The sequence below is a fragment of the Apis cerana genome, linkage group LG2 (assembly GCF_029169275.1).
Source record: "Apis cerana isolate GH-2021 linkage group LG2, AcerK_1.0, whole genome shotgun sequence".
Lineage (NCBI taxonomy): Eukaryota > Metazoa > Arthropoda > Insecta > Hymenoptera > Apidae > Apis > Apis cerana.
In genome coordinates this window covers 12046406-12067180 of record NC_083853.1, presented here as the reverse complement: position 1 = coordinate 12067180, position 20775 = coordinate 12046406, and the positions used below count along the sequence as shown (strand labels likewise).

Here is a 20775-nt window from a genome sequence, read left to right as displayed (position 1 = left end):
ATGGAAATCGAGAAAGAAAGAAAAAAGCGGTGGTGAAAAGCCCCCGCCTCGGACAATGCGAGTTGTCGAGTGCGGGAAGAAGTATCGAAAATTAGCGACGTGCAAAAAGGAAGCGTTACCTCGAACGATGGTAGTGACAGGCCAATCGGAGTAATCGAGTCTTTTACAACACCACATCCTGCGCCGACGATTCTCAACCACGAGTCAGAGCGAAGAGAGAAAAATTCAGTTGGAAATCCGGGAGGAAACGAGATTTTTTTCTTTTTCTCTCGTTTCTTTCTTTCTTTTTCTTTTTTTTTTTTCCTTTTTTTTTTCTTTTTCGAGAATGAACCGAGGCGTGGAGGTCGTGTCGCGGTTCGTGCGTGGAAACACACACAGTCCGGCTGGCAGTCGAAAGGGGGAGCGCAGTGAACTTGGCGTCGCGACGGAGCACGGCGCCGGCAAATGGCGTCTGTGGTCGATAGACACATCGGTGGGTGGTTGGTTTTCTCCGTTTCCACGGCGGTGGCCGGCAGCTTCGTATGGGAAACCGGAAGATGGTGTTGCCGAGGGTTGTTCGGCCGCCATGCGGCAGCCATGAGGACCTTGACGGCTTCGTTTCGTGTCGCTTTTATATCGTACGGGTTTATACCTTTAATAAACGTAACGGGTGTCGCCATTTTTGTGACGTCAATAAGATCTTCGGTGGCGTATAGCGTAGCCGATCGATTTTCTTCCTTTCCGCCACCATTGCCAACCTTTCGCGAATCGATCCGATCGTATCGATTAAAGGACGCGCCTGTCGACAATCCACATTGTCGAAAGGTTTCCCCGGAGATCCGATACGATATAGAAGAGTTGGAATTCAAAGGGGGCGCGAACAATCGAGCGTGCAAAAGCAACATTAACCTCGATGAGAGTTTTACTTTTAGGATTAATCCGTATACGCGAGAAGGCTTGGTAAATACACCCCTGAGACCTCGAAACACGACGCTGACCGCGTCGATCGATCGATTTAGATTCGACTTCGCAGCTTCGAGATGGATCTTTCTCCGCGAATCAATGGCGATCGCTATATATGTGAATTTCGCCTCGATCCTCATCCCACGGCTATTGGCGAGATAACGCGCAAGATGACTTTAAAAAAAATCCAATTCCTTCCCCCTCCTCTTTCTTCAACTTTAACCTCTCTCTCGCGTTCGAAATCTAATCTTTCATCTCGGTAACTCGCGGAAGCTTAGGGCTTAGGACTGTAATTTAAAATGACGCGAAGCAACGCCGGCTCGCCGATAAAATACCAACCCAAGAATACAGCTTCGGAAGAAAGATCTCGTGGAGATGTTTCCCCTCGTTCTGCGTTCTGCTATCGGTCAGGATTTCTCTTCTTTGTGCGAAGAAAATGTGGACGAGCGGCCTTGCGGACGTGAATATCGAGGGAGAAAGGGGATGGAATAAAAAAACTGGAGGCTAGCAGAACTAGATACCATAAGGGGAGGGGAGACGCGAAACACCATAAAAGCATGCGAACAGACGTAAGACGAGGTGAACGTACCCGGCGTTCTTCCCTTTTATAGGGCCGATCCACTCTGTCCCAACGTGTACCATTACTGTCCATTCCCTCGGTTATCGATTACACGCGTTACGAAGCAGATATACTCGCCGTCATTTTTTTTTCCTCCCATTATTCCCTCCTAGCTCTCGAGATCTCTAAAGAATCCGCGAAATCCAATTTCGATACAAGCGTGTTCGATACGATTGCAAATATGCAAATTGAAAATTGGACGAGAAGGGAACATCGATTTCCCGATGCGATCTTGCTTCGTTTGTCTTCCGAGCAATGCTTCCTGCTTACAGCAAGGTGGTCCCAGGTTGGTATCGTTCGACCGATAACATCGAAGTGCTTCGCTTAACGCGGAGAACAAGGTTACGACACGTCTCGTACAATATCCGAATCTCTTTCAACAACGCGTCGGCCGAACAATGCATTTATCTCTATGCGTTTATCTGCTCCAACTTACAGCTTATCCTTCGGGATACCGACAGTGTCAATCGCAGCATTCTAAAGGGTATGCATAAATTTTCCACTCGACCGTTATCTCGCGATACACTCCCGCCGTTTATTACACGCTAGAAAACGATCCACGCTCTACTGAAAACAATCCAATCGTAGGAGAAAGGGTAATAATAGAAATTGGAATTGCGCTCGCGATTACAAAAGACGGTAAAAAGCGGAAGGGTGCGAGAGACGAGGTGGAGGCACGCTCGAATCGAACGAGCAATTACGGCTTTACGGCGGAGACCGAGGATTTCGCCCGGTCCTCGGCAAAAATAAATAAAACAGAAGGGACACGGTGAATTCCAAGGGTGCAAAGAGAAAGAGAGAGAGAGGATTTGGTCCGTCTAATTTATTGCACCTGCTCGCTCGACCGGTGCATAATTATCGTCGTGGCAAAATCCTCGAAACCCCTTCTTCGCGTTAGAGGAGGCTCCCAGTTTTCGAACGAAAACTTCGCGTTGGTAACGGGGCTAAAAAAAGGATTGGCCGCGTGAAAAGTGATCGTGGGAGATTAAGCCGAATTTCTTCGTAGATAAGATGATCGAGGAAGAAGAAAATGAATCGAAACACGTACAACACGAGGTACGAATTAGGCTTCTCTGAGAGAAGAAAGAATTCGAATGGCGGCAGGTAAGATAGAAACCTGACTGAGCACGACTAAAGGTTTCTATTTCCATGGTATCGAGAAGATTGAACTTCCTCCCCTAACAAGAGAGACAGGATCTAGACGAGAGGTGGAAAATCTCGCAATGTCTCTATCTAGCAAGATTCCGAGAGGATCGTTCACCGGGTGCTAAATATACGCGCGTGGTGCATAATCTCGACCAAGAATCCGGCATTCCTCGTCATCGTAACGTCGCATCGACGCGTCCCCAGACACGGCCCTGTCCCACCGACCGGACGTCTCGTTGGGGGGACGGTGTCTCGCAGAAACACGCGGAACTCGCGGATAAATAGTATTCGCGGATGGCAACGCGTGATGCTTTACGCGTTATGTTATATTGGAGAACGCCCTTAATATATCGGAGGACGCGCTCGCGCGCTCCACGCGCCGGTAATATCTCCTCCGTGGCGAGGAACGCGGGCCGATCATCTGCTCTTCTTCCGTTCCGATCGTCCCTCTTAAAAATACTTTCCTCGCGCGACGAGGAAAAGAGAAAACGGAGCAACGAAACCGAGCTCGTCTCTATCGACCAGAGACGAACAATAAGAATTGGAGCGTCGATCGCGCGCGAGGAGAATGCGCGCGCTTCCTTCGCCATGGGAGTCGTTTGACCAGATAATTATCCTTCGTAAATCGTTATTAATGTTACGTGGTGTTGCAACTTGACCACCAGTTTCCATCGTTTTTCCCAGTCCCGTTAACCCTATATTATCTCTACAAAGTCCTGTCACGAATCGAGCTCGTTTGTCAACGATTTATCTATATATGTGTGTGTATATTAGGTTCTCGAGATTGATAGATGTGAAGTCGATCGATGTAGACAAGACTAGAGAGAGATTGTTATTATAGATCGAACCAATTCCCCGGTTTCTGTTCGACAAATTTATTTTCTATATCATACGTCGATGATCTTTACGTTTGGAGAATAGTTAAGTTATTCTAGCCGCACAATTATTATTGAAAAAAAATTATGATGATTAATTCTCTTGGATGAAAATGTTAATTAATCGAGAGAAAATTTGTTAGGTAATTATCATCAATTTAAATGGCGTAATTTTTTTTATTGGGAATAGTCGATTGGAAAAAGAAAGTTTTTTTTTACGAATGCACCTTGAAAACGTCTAAGTACGTTGCAGGAAAGTGAAGCATGGAATCGCGCTCGGATTGAAACGGTTCTTGGACGGTGGCGAATCTCGATGTCAGTGAAAAGCAACGCGTGTTGGCTATTTTCGCGTCTGGGCTTTCCAGAACCTGACCCACCGACTACATTCCTTTCAACGAGCGCCTCGCTGCTTCTGAAAAAATTGGCCGCGAAATACTTTTTCACGCGCGAATGTATATAATAATTTTTCGATATAATAATAGAAATAATTTTATGATTGGATAATCGTTGCTTTCATTTTATCTTATCTTATCGTAAAATGAATAAAATAGATGTTGGAAAATGTTAATTAAACGTTAAACTAAAAATAAAAATCGAAGGAGATATCGAAACATTTCAAGAATGTATCGCTCTATGAGAAATTCCTTTGATAAAATCTATGTTTATTTTTTGAAAGAATTTACGTAATCTTGAAAAATCATTGACAAATCTTTGCGTCGATTCGGCGAAAGTTCCAATCTCAAATTTCTCAAAAAATCTCGAGAAAAAAATTTAACGAAGTATTTATTATATATATACAAAAATAAATTTTTTGATGAACGAATATTTTCTTATTATTGTTATTCACACGAGGTTATATTATTTATAGCACGTATCATCTCGTACAGTTGTGATAAACGAGTAAAAAAAAATAAATAAATTAAGGTATTCTCTCAATTTATTTTAACATCTTGGAGGAAAAAAAAAAAATAAAACCACAAAAATTTTTTCAATTTCCTCTCCGAAATTTTTTTCTCCGAGAATTTCTCGGAATTTTATCACGAATTTCGCGTCTCTCTCTCAATGTATCTTTCGTTATAAGGAGGACAAGTTCAAGGCGAGCCACAGAAACGGAAACACTCAGACAGATGTTGCTTTTCTCCAATGGAATTAACACGCAATGAAATTTCGATAACCCAGATAATCGTGGATTTACATGTTCCATAAAACGGTATTATCATCGTGCGAGCGTGTTAAATTAAACGAACTTCCTACACCGGTATCCAACGAGAGGAACAGTACACATAACTCATTACCATCGAAATAGTCCTAGTTTTGTAAGAATCGAGTTTCTTCCAGCAAGATTTCTACCGTGTACGATAGAGAAGTACTTATCGCGACTAGTTGTTCATTGTGAAATCAGGCCTATATTTAATCTCTCGCCCGCGTTAAAAGCTACGCTGAATAATGTAATTGCCAAGCGCCAGATGTGTTAGCAAATCCATTAATTGACCCGGAATCATTAGCCAGAACTCTATACTTGTAACCGATCTCCCCCCCTTCCGTTCGTGCGCGAGGCAAAAATCGACAAAGCCGGGCAAAGTTTCTAGGGGAACGGATCAGCTGTGTCGTTTTTTCCGTCGATAAAAATCATCTCGCTTCGTGGACACCGCGCGTGCAACACGCCAATCGATTTTTTCCCCCCAGGGTTGGTAACGGTAAAATGCCCAAGTGAAAGTACGAAGACAAACACACCGCGTTTAAATTATTCGTAATCTCGAGAATACCTTTAACGCACGACAGTGATCTACTGGCTCTGACGCGTGCTAACCGGTTTTCATCACTACTTAGATATTTCTCGCGGAGGAGGAGAGGAAGAGGAGGAGGAGAAAAAAATGAAAAGAAGAAGAAGAAGAAGAAGAAGAAAGAGGAGGAGGAGGAGAAAGGATTCGATATAACATAAATTTCTATGAATGGCCGCGCACTTGTGCACACAACCCTCTCGATCGAGCGCGAGGGAGCCCCGTCTGTTTACGATTCGTGGAAAGAAGAGACACGGAGAGATCGTTCGTCAACTATTTTCAGAATAAATTAAACGCGAGAGCCGACTGAGCGAGACGCGAAGAAGTTGGACGCTTTCTCCGCTAGCTAGATATATCGTTGCATAGTTTAACGCCACGTTTCATAATCCCTTAATGCTACTCGATAATGGCGATAACCATTTATTATTCGTGGAAATGCAATTTGAAAAGGTCGAGAGGCTTGTTGCCTCGATCAGGCAACGAATTTCATCGATACCGATTCTCCAACGAGCCAAGAATGTCAAACGGCAACGATTATCGGGTTTTTCCTTAAATACCTGGCTTTTATTTTTAATCGCGCGATGCATATAGGTGAGAGGCAAGCGGAAATTTTTTCATCGAGTGGAATGAACGCTGAACGACGCCAGCCAACCACCCGTGAAGACGAATTCGCGAAGAAAAAGAGAAAAGAGAAAAGAAATCCGGTATGTCGATGACGGAATGGAAAAATGGAACAGAGTTAGCGACAGACGTCCTTGGAATGAAACAATGCACCAGCCACGCGATCGTTATTGTAAAAATTGATTCAATCGAGGAAACTTATTTCCCGCGATTATTTCGAGCTTCCTCGCGTAAAACAAATTCGCCACGATTACCTTTTGTTAACCCGGAGATCTTGGTTCGCGCGCCAATAATCTCCATCGTACAAAGAATCCATCTTTTTATGATCCCCGATATACGAGATAATCCGATACTTGCCTCTCTCTCTCTCTCTCGTTGCACGTTCGGGTGAAACATAAATTTTACCGTCAACGAATCACCTAAGTTAACTCGTCGAAGTTTCTGGTAAACGAGATCGAGGAATCGCTCGACTAGAATAACTCGACGTGGATGATACGTAACGTGAGTGAAATAAATACAGGGAAATGTATAAACGCGAACACGGATGGAAAAATATAATACGTGAGACGGTAGAAACTAATACAATATGAATTAGAGACAAGACAAGGATTAACGTTTCGTAATTCAATCGTAATAAGATCATCGACGTGGAAATTTATCTCTCTCTATATGTTTAAAATACGTTTAAACGATTAATGCACAATTCCATCTATTCCTTATATAGAATAACTTTTAAATCTTCGATCAATTGTTAAAAAAAAAAAAAAAAAAAAAAGAATCTTGTCGAAAGTCGCGTCGCATCGACAAGAAATTGCGATAATTGCGAAGTCGTCGATAATTCTAGAAATTGGATGTACGCAAGAAAATGCACATGTGAGAAATAATGTTGAATGGTAAACGAAGAATTGAGACTTCGTAGAACGGATAATATAAAACAGACGGATGAAAGATGTTAGAAAGTCTGCTGCGAAGAAACGAAATGCACGATAGTATCTCCTCGGCCGAATACCAATTTCGAAATATCCGATGCGTATCGTTCGAGAAAAACTAGGGTGCGTATCATCGAAAGGATTATCAGCGTCGAATTACGCAAAAAAAGATAAAACAATGCGGTGAAAACGCTGTTCGTCCATCCGGTCCGACGACCTAGACCGAGTGCCGAGACGACGGGTTACGAGAGGCCTTCACCTCGACCTTGAAGAGCACCGACCGTCCTAGCAAAGGTGAACCGGACGGACAAACGGAGAGTCTTTACCTGCCTCGTGTCTGTCCTGACTCGACACGTAAGTGTAATGCGCGATTTCCGCGCTTATGTAAGTCAGAAACATTTTATCACGTACACGTCATTCTCGCGGTTGAAGTTTCATTATTTTTTCTATCTTTTTCCTTTTTCTTCTTCTTCTTCTTCTTCTTCGTCTTTATATTCGATACTGTTTTACGCGCGGTAATTTGCTTAATGTTAATACGATACGATGATGTTAATAATTTTCTAGATTCTCGATTCCATTCGATTGGCAATTCGTTAGACAATAATCATATCGAACGATTTTTCCATATCGATTCGTGATTCGACGGTGGTAGATCTTTCGCTCGGATTTATTTTATTTTGTTTCCCTTTTTTTCGCTAAAAAACACTATATCTAAGTAATCGATTCCAAATATAATACAACGACCATCGATCCCTGTAAGGATTTTAATTAGAATGACACGTTTTACGCTGGCACGTAATTCATCATTCAATAAAAGATTTCAATTGACCGTAATATACCTTTTAAAATAAACTTCTGACAATTACACGGTAATTTAGAAGAACGAATCAACCGATACGGGTAACGCTTCGTTGACCGTCATTGATTGAATCATTACGGCCAAGTTTTTTACAATTTTTCGAACCGGTCTCAAAAATTTTTCGTAATCATCGATAATCCGTAATTTAACCGTGCAGCGAGTTCTAATAACATCTTTTTTCAATATTAGTTTGAAGAACGGCGAAAGATATTAATAATATCGAGAAATAGATAATATTATATCTATCGTACGATTAAAATTTAAGTAGTACGATGTAAAGGAATAATTCTTTTTTTTAATAATTATAATAATAAAGACGGAGAGGAAACTCGAAACCTGTGATCTTGACATATTCGATAGTTGTACTATTAACGATCTAACATCCTCAAATGTCGAGTCACACTTGCCCGGCCGCATTCCATTTTCAGGGTCATCGGGTATCCTGGTTTACAGCGTTTCAATCATTCGATCGCTCGTCCCTATGATTTCATTATTTCGATTATCCAAACGTACGAACGATTCACGCTCGAATACTATCAACTTTTCAAACGAACGATGCAAGCAAAGAAAATAAAATTTCGAACTTATACGATACGTTATCGAGCATATGCTGCTCGTAACTAATTTAATAGATAATATTTTCAACGAGTAAACGACGATATATATAATACAAGAATGACTCGACGTAAAATGAAAAAAAAAAATCTTTGAATTTTTTTTCAAAGAACCAATATAAAATAACTAATAATTATATAAATATAACTGGCAATATAATAAAATTTTATATTTAAATTATATCTATTGTTCGTTTTCCTGTACCGATATGCGTTACAACTCGATAAAAATGCAAACTGTGAACTTTGGTCCGCCGACTTCGAGAAATTTTCCTCTCCCCTGAAGGAAACGAGATTCAATTTTTCGCGAGATCGAACGATCGCTCGAGAGGTGTCGAGTTACTCTCGCGACACACACGATACACACGACGCATCTAACTCACCGAAGACCACCCATAAACTGGACGAACGAGTCGAAAGGGAATTTGAATCCGGACGAGTAATTAACGCTGCATTCGCCAAACGCTCGACTCTCGTGTGCACCTTGCATGACCTTCTTTTTCTTTTTCTTTTTTTTTCTTCCACGCGACATATGCCTCGTAATATCGCACGCAAGTTTGTCAAATGTCTGAATGATTAACGTTCGCCCGATATGCATCAACGGTGAGCGATTTACAACAACACGCTAGAATAAACCATGGAGAACTGAACAAGAAGATAACGAGCTAATTTCGTAGCTAACTTGATCGAGCAAACGCGAAACGAGTAAAAAAAGAATCACCGGTCGGGTGATTTTCTTTGATCGTCCGTGGAATTCTCACAGTGGGCATCATCGGTAAAATATTATCGCATTTGTACTTGTTGAAGAATATTGTTGAAAAATGCCGTAGAACTAATTTTGAATGGAAGGTAAAGAAAATGTCCCTGCATCGGTAATAATCGAAATAGAGGATCAGGCCATGGACGAAACGCGAGGTAAATTAACACGTCGCTCATTGACAACGAGTCATACGCAAGTTGAAGGATCGTGCCGATGACGGAGGCAGTCCCCACACCCAGCTGACGTTAAGTAGGTCTTTGCATTTAACATTCGTTGGCCTCCACACGCCGCCGCGTTGGCCGGCTTTTTGTAACCCGGCTCGTCGCGTTCTACGGAACTCTACGTACGTTTATGTAATCGAGTAATGGAACGTGGGCGAGGTCGTCTACTCTGCCTTTCCTCCTGTCTTCCACCGAACGCGAACAGCGATCCACTCCTAATGGATTCGTTACGGTCGACGCGTGAAAGAGCTTCGATCATTGCGAACACACCGCCGGCTCTCTCGCGCCTCGTCTCGCACAGGAACGAGACAACGCATAAAAGAGGAGTAAAACCGCGTTCTTCGACAAACTAGCGATCCTCTGCGATTTCGCCATTCGAGCTGACGAAACTTTAGTGTTCCAGATAATCGCGTTCCATCCTAGTTATTGAATAATTAATAACGATCCGGTCGAGGATCGTTCTCGTTCTCTCTCCTTTCTACACGTTTCCTTCAATTTGTCACCATTTGATGATGGTTGATGGTAAGGACGATTACGGAATAGTTCTGGTTCGAGGGTCTTCGAGGCAAATTCGTGGGCGGTTTCGGAGTCTTGAACACCGATTAAAGGTATCTTACTGTCGTTTTAACGTTATCGACCTAGCCGATCACGAATTCATCGAAACGTATTTAACCGTTGTTAACCGGCTAAACAACCCGGCTGGCAACATCGATCTCTCGTCGTCAAACGGCAACGAGATTTTTAAAATGTCTCGAGCAATGAGCCTTTGTCTCCGATTCGACACATGATAGACTATCGGGTATTAAAAAACAATCGGGAACGTTGGACGAGGCGAAGAAAAGAAGTGATTAAACGGCGTGCAATAATTTGGAGGAATTATCTCTAGATGCACGCAAGTTGGAACAAAACACGAACAGTTGAAACGTAATGCCCCTGGATGAAACGACTTATCGAAGGTTAATTGGAATTATAAGTGACATTCGATCGGGATCTGGAAAAGGAGGGATTATTAAAGGCGAACGCTATCTTCTATCTACACTCTAATTAGAGTATAAAGAGACAGCGTCTAATTAACTCACGATGTGCCTATAATTATTGCAACGTGTCGTTGAGTGAAAATAAGAGCGAGCAAAAAGGGGAGAAACAAACGAAGTGTGCATTGCTGTGATTCTGTTTCAAAAAATCACGCCCCCACGAAATCAAGTTCGAACGTCGGCCGTTCGAGGAAAAGCGCGAAAAGTTTATTCCTCGGAAACGAGCTTGGCGAGCAATTAAAAGGAATTTAACGAGCGCGTTATCTCGGAGGTACGAGGTACGATTCAGAAAATTAGTCGGACACGCTCAAGGAAGCTCATCGTTTCCGCGGGAAGTTTAATACCTCTCTGCCACGAAATTGAAGAATTCCATCGGCGATTCACCTCCCCTCTCTTTCTTCCAGGGAGTCGATTTCCTTCGCACGCGTCACGGTGAGCTCCAGCTCCGCATTCAAAATGGAAGTAATAGAAATAATTAAAGTTCTTTTTATTCGCGGATAGTAAACGAGTAGCCGAAACGGCTTGCTGCGCCACTTAATGCGTCTCTCTTGCCAATGTGTACAACTTGCTCCTGTTTCACCGACAACTTTTAATAAGATCGTACGTAATTATTATCTTTTCTTCTACGGTTTCTTCCACGGACTTTCTTTTATTACATCTTTCTCTTCGTCTCTTCGTAGATGAAGCTCGAATCGTATCGAGGTAAATATCAATCCAATCTCGGAAATGCCCGTGAGTTACAGATTTTCCAAGGTATTCCAATGCCTCTGAACGACCCTAATTTCCGACTGGATTATGCTCGAAGCTATGCAATCGGTTAAACGTTAAGATTCGATCCCTATGCGGTATTCGTTAATTTTCATCGCTCGTAATTCGCTTTGGAATTGGCTTGATCAGCGGGGAGAGGTTCGATTCCAATTTTCAGGATCGATATCGAGTCAGAAACAGGATACGGATCGGTACGTGGGAGCTGTTCAAATATAACCGCGAGAAATTATTGGCCGAGATAACAGGCCGCAACACGGTACCGTTTTTCCTCGGCACGGATTCTGCGATAGAAACGCACCTACGGTGGCCGCACCACCTCCTATCGTGAGAAACTTTCCCGGGGAATTAACCCTTCCCCAACCTTTTGCCTAACTGTCACGCGTTCGCGTATCGCGTATACACGCCTATCCCTCAACCTGGAAAGAGAGAGAGAGAGAAAGAGGAAAAAACGGCAACGAGGTTCTCGCAAATTGCGTTCGTTAACCCCTCCGCGCTCTAATCGGCTTCGATCTACCTATCTCGGTCGACCACGGAATTAATCCTCCGGTGAAATGTCCTCGGCATGGGAACCAAACTATGTATCTCTCGATCTCGCTGCGTTTCATCGTGGAACTCGTTGAAACGGTGGAGAACCGCTTTAAACGTTCTATCTTTCTCCGAAGCAATAATAATCAACGATCAAAGAGACGGTGGCGGTGTGGAGCGGAAGGTAAAAAAAAAAAAAGAAAGAAAGAAAACGGAGCCGACTTGCTTTTCATCGATGCGATCGAATCGTAAATGTAAACACGCGTATCTGAAAAGAACGTAGGTTCAATCGGTGAGGGATTAAAGCACGGTTTTCTCTCTCACGACGAAATCATCGATCGACGAAATCTCGGCAAGATATCGTATCGAATCGTGCATATTACATTACGTCGCGATGATTGCATTAATTTGTTCGCGCGTTCGTGAGCATAAACAAACAAACGTCGAAACGAGAAGTTAGCGACGGGGATGAAACTTTAATTAGAGAATCGCGCCAACTTATATCCCTCCTCTCGGGTTATAAAATGGAATCAACTGTAACTCGTTAGTTGAGAAGATAAGAAGAAGAAGAAAAATTCTCTGTTCTCGCGAGATGGATAATTTAAACTCACCGCCGATGAGGCCGGTTAAACTTGAACCATCGTATTTGGAAAATGGTGTTTTCTTACCTGAAATTAGACAAGATGTATTAACACGTACAATAATTGTGAAATCCACGATTAATAATAGATACTATATGTAGCTGGTAAACAATTATGGTATAACTAACTAATCGAGCCGTATCGCGAAATATCTAGTGCGATCTAGGATGATCGCATCCGATAAAGATTGAACCGCTTTACTCGCGGAACAACTGTAGAAAGTCTCGCCCATTAGAAACGCAATGGAAACACGCTCAATAACGCCAATTAATAATAACCATGCTTTCTATTATGTGTACTATATCTCGGACAGAGAGGCTAATCGGTAATCGTTACGCGATCGTGACCGCGATTTCGAATTGCGAAGAGGAATCCTAGAAACGATACGATTTTTTAAGATTCGCCGCGCATTTCCGCAAGTCGAGATGGATCGGAATGATCTTCCCTGGATCTTGGATCTTCCTTTAACGCGGTGCCATCGAGACATCGTAAAATCATGCAGCGTGTCAATTCTTCGCTTTAATTTCACGCTATGCTTCGATGTAGACGCGAATGCCCTCAGGAAATATATATATGTGTGTGTGTGTGTGTATGCTTGAGAAGTCGAAATCGAAATGAATTTATTCAGTTTCCGGATCCAATATCCGTGCACAATGTATCGAGTATTTTTCACGATATATCGCGTGTAAGCGAATTACGGCGCAAAGAAATCGAATTCGATTGGACTTTGAGATTCGGAATGTTTCGTTACGTCTCGTCACGGATCACGAAGACAGGGTGCACGAATGCACGAGAGATGATAACATAAAAATGCACGAACGAGCATTTTCGCGTCGAGTTGGCATGTTTCTAACTAGAGAGGCGCAATTTGTTGCGCGTTTCACGCAAATAACCGCGCGAATATTGCCGTGCAGCGCCAGAGACCATGCACCAAAATCGATTTATTCTATATCGAAAATGTACAACGGATACGCGAATACCTATCTATCTTCTCTCTCTCTCTCTTTCTCCGTGTTTCTATTTCTATTTAAGAGAAAGTCTGATTGCGATAGCGATTAACCGTGCCACGTTGAATCGTTAAAGAACGATTAGAACGTTGAAGAACAGAAGTTGGATGGAATTTCACGTTGTTGGGACACGTATCGAAAATTTCCTCGTCTCTCAAGTATTTAGCTAGGTATAATTGGATGTAGATTTACACTCGGCTCGAAATTGACGCGTCAATTGAGATAATTGTTTGCCAACTTTTGCTAAACGTTCTACCAATATTGTCGAAGCACGTGCAAGAAACGGAATGATTCCAAGATCGTATACGATCGCGTTGTTTTTTATTGAACGATCGCTTCGTTTTTCTTTTTTTTTTTTTTTTTCTTATCGATTTAAATACACGTATACTTTCGTTAAATTATCGTTATGGTTATACGATATCGAAACGATAACGCGATAATTATTGACTCAGTTGCTTTCAATCGCAAACACTCGTTTAACGACTCACGACTGCGCGCTTCTAATATTCAATTACGCACCGCAGAATCTCCTGATCATGCCGCGGAACGCGCGCGCATCACGAACTACCGAATAATAATCCTCGCTTTGGCGAACGTCTGGATTCCAAAGCTCGACGAATCAGGAGGATCATTCCCGCGTTATGCAAATGCAACGCAGAATAACGGGCAGATGAAGATCGATCGATTAATTTTAAGTACGGGTTTTAAGTACAGCGGTGGTTCATCCGATTCGATGATCGGCTGATTAATCGTGGGTCTGAAATGCACCCGTTCCGGGACGATGTCCAGAAGGGATTGTTAATTATCGGGGATGTGCAAAAAGCGACAGTGACGCAACCGTGGCGGTGCAATTTGGAAAGAGAAAACATCGTTTCGCTTTGACCTTTCACCCGCGGTCGTCGGCTTTGTTCGAGCCGAATTCACGGTAAGAGGTATTTACGAGGCGAAAGAGCGCCTCTATCGACGAGAGACGCGGCGCGAATGGATTACACGAGAGGATATAGGAAATTGGAAAAGGGGTAATGCAAGCGTGGATGAGAGGAGACGTTAACGCCGGGTTTCCGAACCGTTTCGAAACGGTGTGTAATCTATGATCTCGCGCGGAATCTAGATTAGCACGGAGCGTACAAAGGGAAAAGGCAGCTGCACTTTTCTGGCCTGGCCTGAAAAACCGGGAAGAACAATGCCTCGTGAATGCGCGCGGCGGCGACAATGAACACGCAGAATGCGCTCGATTCTTTCCCCCGTAACCGCTACGTGTATATCCGCGAACACGATATACTCACCGCTTATCGAATTCAACCGAGTGAACCGAGTACCAGGAATCGTGAAAGTCGCGGGGCAAATATTTGTCTTGGCCGGTCAAATATCGGGGGAGAGATAGGCCACGGGCTCGAGAGCCTCTTTGGACCACCTTCCGAATACGTGAATACGCGAGGTGAAAACGCCAAGTTCTCAGCTTTAGTTCTCGGTTTCAAAAAATTGTTTCCGTTTTCCCGGCGCGGCAAAGAAAGGTGCCAGCTGCGCCCTGGCGAAAAGATGTTGGAACAATGGTAAACGCTGAGTAAACGCGACAATGCGATCAATTGTGTACACGTACAAACGAGTGACGTAAAACGTAGCCCTCTGAGCAAACGACGAACGTGGAAAGAAAAAAAGGGAGAAAAAAAGAGAGAGAGAGGAAGAAAAGCGCGCAATACGGTTTCTGTTATTGACCTAGGACATGGTTTATGAGCACGCCACGCGCGAGTATGCATCGCAGGGCACGTGCGATCTCTTCGAATAATTAGTAGAATCGATTCGGAATTATTCTGAGAGTTATTCGTGTAACCGCGATAGGGCAATGAGCCAGGGACTGCTGATTCATCGTATCTAGTCTAACGAAGCCTTGATGAATTTTGCAAAACGCAAGATTCAGTTGATACTAATTCACAAGGCTCGTCGAATCGAATTCGCGATGAGTAGATATAAATATTTGAAGGAACACGATCGTTTCCGATTAATTCTATAAACAATTTTGATAAACGCGAATCATTGTCGCGAAACGAAAAAATCATTGTTTCGAGGGGATCTCGTGGCGGAACACGTTGTGAAAATCGCGAAAGCGATACCGGAATCGAATCGAAAACACGACAAAGGATCTCTTCGCCTTGGTCTCTCTCGCCTTAAAAAAAAACGCGATACTATCGCGAAACTAATCTGGCACAAATGTCTGGCCTTTGTTCCACGCGAAACCAGTTCTTAATACCACGTACAATGAATTTCATAGTGAAATGGATTAGTGGATAAAGAGCAGGCCACTGTATCTGTAAATTCGTGACTGTCTCGTGACAATGTCAATGGAATCGACAATGGATGTTTCATAGCGTTAAACGCATCGTGGAATTTTTTTTTTTTTCTTCATCGTCACCACGGTGAATTGAACGATGAAAGAAGGCTCGTTTCATATACCGTTGTTCGTTCTGTTATACAATTTAACAGCATAATCCATAGGACCGGTTAAACGTTGCCGCGACGAATTCGAATGGTTAAAAACTTCCAAGCTAACAATAACTATTACCGAAGCGTTTAGTATCCCATTTTCTTCTTTCATTTTTGATCGAACATTTCATGCGGAGGAACGATCGAGTTCCTCGAAAACATTAATCGTTACCGAGCACGTGTTCTCGTGAACTTTGTGTTATAGCTGGCAATTTTCTAGGGAGAAAGAGAGAGACAGAAGAGAACCGCGTGTGTTTCAAGAACGCAAAGACGGTGAAATTGCAAAAACTAGCGAACGATCGATAGTATACATTACAGAGTTGCTATGTAATAAACTTTCGTGAAAAGTAACGTTAGTTTCTACGTTGCATTAATCATGCTCCTTGGCTCGTCTAGTGTCATCGTGGAAGATAATTACGTCACGAGTATTTAAGCTCGTTTTTTTCCCATCTTGAACTATTTCTTTAACGTCAAAAAGAAGCTGTTTGCACGAGGTGAATGGGAACATCGTTAGGTATCACGTACCTAAATCAGCTTGTCCATAGTCGGCGAGCATAGCGACGACCATTGTTAGAGCACTCGCGAAGACTCTAGCCTAGAAGAACTGTTTCACGTCAAACATCGAGTAAAACAGTAAACACATGGATCACGAGATTCAAAGGCCTCGCCCTCGAGAGGAAAGAGGAGACGAAAATCTCGATATATGCGGCACAGAAGCAACTGGTTGACCGAAAAAGGTAATCGGGACAAATTGAATATTAAAGCTAGAATGAAAACGATGAATCATCCGCTTACGAATAACGTGTAGGCATACACGTTGTCGCACGAACGTCGTACGTTTCTCTTCGTTTCTATAATCGATTCGACGAACGGAAACCACCTAACGATTACGATAATAGAAACTGTCCAACAAAGAACAAGTTTCACGAATTCGATGTCCCGATAACCTTACGATTTATTATTCCAAACAGAAGAGAACGAAAAGGAGCACGGAGGTTAAAGATCGAGAAGTCATCTAGTTTCCTCTTTCCTCCGTTATCGTGGGCGAGTACCGAAACTGCACACCATAAAAAAAAAAGAAAAAAAAGGGAGAAACAACATCCGTACCGGCTAACGACTGTATAACTTTCTCGATCGTCTCGCGTGTCTCGAGAATGCGGGACCGGGAATTCGCGTCCTTGACTTTCGCGTGGAAGACGCGTAACTGGCTCGTCCCGCTCGTCCAGGATCGCGATGAACGAGATTCGTTCTACGACTGCGTGAAGCCAAGTGCGGCCTCCACGATGAATCAACCCCCTTCCTCCTGTCAAGTCGATGCACCACGCTCCCTTCCCTACCCTTCCTCCAGTCTCTCTTCCTCTTCCACACCCCGTAACAGCTTCGCGGCCTTCTACTCCGCCCCGACACCTTCCCGATTCTTTCTCCGCCCTCGTAAAACGTGGCTGTCCTCGCACGACCATCCTTGCCCGACTAACCAACCTCGATCCTCCACGCGAAAGTCGAACAAAGGATCAGGAAATTCGATTCTACCCTATCCCTGTATTCCATAAATTTCTCCAATTAGTCCTTCATTTCCGCCCTCATATGTATACGTGGAGAGATTGAGGATAATTGAATTCTTGGATCGATGAATCCTTTCTTTTTTTTATCTTAAAGTTTTTCGTTTTTACCTCGATCGTGTCGAGAGTGGAGATTCTTAAGTAGACGTGTTTCTCGAGGGACGAGGCACGAATCGAATGGCCGTTGATTTCGCACGAACGAGGAGTTTTGAGAAAGGGAAAAGTCGATCGAGGTAATTCAGGATCGAACGTTCTCGACGGAATTTCCATTTGGCCGAGCACTTGGGAGGAGGGAGATGAGAAGGATGGCACGGCAGGAAGGTACGAAGCGGATTGCGTACCGGGTGCGGATCCAGAGAGCTCCTCTTTTTTCAGTCGAGCCCTGGGACGTCGTGTGACGACATTGAACAGGCATCGTGCCAACGACTGAGTCAAGCAATGCGTCAAGAACGCGCGCAGGAAGCACGTAAAAGTTGACGAATCGCGCTTCGAGTCCCCGCAGCACATCTGGACAAGAATCTTTACGATTTTTAGAAATTTCTATAATCTTATTTCGCGCGAGACACGGATACGATTGAATCGATCTGAAAACCCGGCGTTATGTCGTTACGCACGGGGGAAAAGATTGCAAAGTAGCGTCAAATACGAATAGCGAATAACAATTCTGGCTATCCATCCCGGTGACTATAATTATCGCGTGCTTCAGGTTCGTAGGCTAACGTTCAATTCACCACTCTTATTCAGCTTTCCCTAAATATAACCTTACGTAACGGTGGCTAGATTCAGTGACGCGCGATGTCCAAACATTCCGGAATGTAATAGTCGCGAAAAATTTTGCCAAAAATAAATTATCCACCGCGACGCGTTAGTTTAAATCGGAACGCGTAAAACATTTAGAAAGGGTTCATTCATCTTACTTTGCATCACAGACATCTTTTTTATATACGTGTATTTATACTTTAGCCTTTTTTTAGGGAAAAAAGGAAAAACAGATCCAAGAATGTTAAGATTAGACCAGAATTCGATTCGACTTCTCTGTATCGATATCGCATCGCGATGTCAGATCTCTCACGTTTCATGATAAATTTTAAATCACGATCAATTATCGATACCTACTCTTGCGCCGGATAAACAGGGATCATTGAAAATTTTCCTTATCGCTTCTTAAATCACTTTTCTTTTGAATCACTCCGTGTAAATAACAACTCATATTATCGCAACGAATTTTCACGAACGCTTCGCTCGATTCCAAAAGACGATGAACAACGATACAAATGAATCAATGATACAAAAATTGGCGGTCGTAATCAACAAGCGTGACGCGTGAAAACGCGAACACAGACAGATCTCTCAAGAGATAAGAGAACTTTTCTTCAGCGATTTCTTCTTGGTCTTCGAGATCGAGAGATTCGCCGCATACCGCATGATCCACGTGAATTTCCGGTTAGTCACGTACGCGTTATGACGCATGCGCCAATTTAACTCGTAATAAATGGTGCAAACGGTCGCGGTCCTCTCTGTAAATGCGTAGCGATTCTTTCGACTTTTCGTCGATCGATAATCATTTTATCAGGCGAGATATATCAATATGTATACTTGATAACAATTCGTTCGCAAGCACAATATCAAATGAAAGTCGGGCACTTCGACTTTTGCGATAATATTGTTCGAAAGAGTCGTTTAATCGTTGCGATAACGGAGGCAACTTATATAATCGTTCGTTTTAATTGATGTTTATAAAAAACGATTAATTACGAATATATTTAGCTATAGTGTAAGAAATTTATACATGATTCGACGGAACGAATTATATATAATGGAACGTTTTAAAAGAAAAAGTTGATTAAACTTGTTGTAAAAAGTGACTTATAAATTCGTAAATATATATATTTATAGAATATACGATTTAATCTAATTATTCGATTACGTTGCTATAAAAAAATTGTTTATGGGCACATTTGAATAATATTAAAAACATTTGAACGAAGAATGAATAAAAGATCAAACAATGATAAAAATCAAGGCTGTCCAAAAGACCATTTCCTCTAGTTAAGAGCTGTTTACATGAGAAATACCAAAACGTATTGATTCTTTGATAAAAATCGAAATATATAGTTCACGACGAAACTAAAGTCGAATGAATGGATGGAATATCGAGACGGGGACATACGTCATCGACATTGTCGATGGCACTGAAGAATAACACAAAAAGGAACACATGAAAGATGCTTACAGATGCAAAAGACGCAAAGAAAAGTTATAACAATTCACGAAGTATGTATAACAATAGATTGCAACATTAAAATAGTAGAAAACGTAGAAACGGTGAAACGATGCGTGAAAAGAAGAATTCGTTATTATTCTTACACCGACGATACTAGTTGCAGACTTAATTACCATGACGATTATCTCTAGTTTCGCTTTTTTCTCGCCACGCCAAGAAATCTTCACCGAACTGTTCAACAAGACAGGAAATGCTGATCGAAAACGATGTTCGGTCAGCGATTACGTAACGGTGTTAAAATAATTAGTGCGTATTACACAGTGCAACGTTGCACTCATAATTAGCGGCCATCTCATACACGGAGCAGCCAGAACGAAACGGGAATAATCTCGATCGGAAATAATAATAAGTTGGCAGTCTATGGGTCTACACTCGTCGTATCGTTCCCTGGAAAACTTACGTATACTCATCTATCTCGATGCCTGCGAGATCGAAGGCGACAAAGTAAGTTGTAGAGCAAAGTCGTAGAAACCGCATTCCCGTAAGGCAAAGGGAGGCGCAGATATCGATTCTGCTAGAGCACGAGGAACACGCGTGAAACTGCGCCACGTCTCCCCGGTGGCTAGGTACTTATCAATAGAACGGGACGAATTTATTAAATGGAGCAGAGCTAGAGCCTTCCCTTTGCCGATGTTTCAGTGTCGCACAAATGCCGACCAATTTAAAACGTTCTGCATCGTTTCCTGTTTATAACATCCCCCACGTGGCCGTAGCGAACCGGCGAGGAAACGTCATCGAGACAAGGACACCGACCATTTGCCGTCCTCGATATTACGATATATCCAGGCTGCACGGAAGAATGCCAAAAAAAATTAACCACCAATTTCAACCCAAAGATTAATCTCGCGTTTCGAAGGAATGAAATATACAACGTGAAACGAAGATATCGCTCGTCAATGGGACTGAATGAAAAGCATCTATTTACATGTCAATACGAAAGGACGGATTATCGGTAATTCTGGTTAATAGCGTATACACATCTCGCGTATATACATCGCGCGTATATACGTATAATATACGACACCATTCGAAGCTAAAGTGGAACAAGACGAGACGATCATTTGCAGCACGCATGCTGCACGGACCCTCGAAAGTCGATAATTTGCCCG

At 42.8% G+C, this 20775-nt stretch overlaps 1 protein-coding gene across 17 annotated transcripts in view; it reads right to left on the bottom strand.

Moving 5' to 3' along the window:
- Positions 1 to 20775, bottom strand: part of LOC108002582 (MAP7 domain-containing protein 1) — a 142760-nt gene that overhangs the window by 118752 nt on the left and 3233 nt on the right. For 2 of the 17 annotated variants that reach the window (XM_062071222.1, XM_062071227.1), the window contains exons 1-2: positions 16931 to 17079; positions 16349 to 16418 (exon numbers count right to left, since the gene is read on the bottom strand). The exons of 7 other annotated variants lie outside the window; for them this stretch is intronic. In XM_062071222.1, the coding sequence (XP_061927206.1) occupies positions 16349 to 16391 (43 nt within the window). In that variant the 5' untranslated portion in view covers positions 16392 to 16418; positions 16931 to 17079. Of the gene's footprint in view, positions 1 to 119; positions 6761 to 16348; positions 17080 to 20775 lie in introns of those variants that run through there. 8 more of the 17 variants (XM_062071231.1, XM_062071236.1, XM_062071220.1 and 5 more) reach the window with 6 other exon arrangements.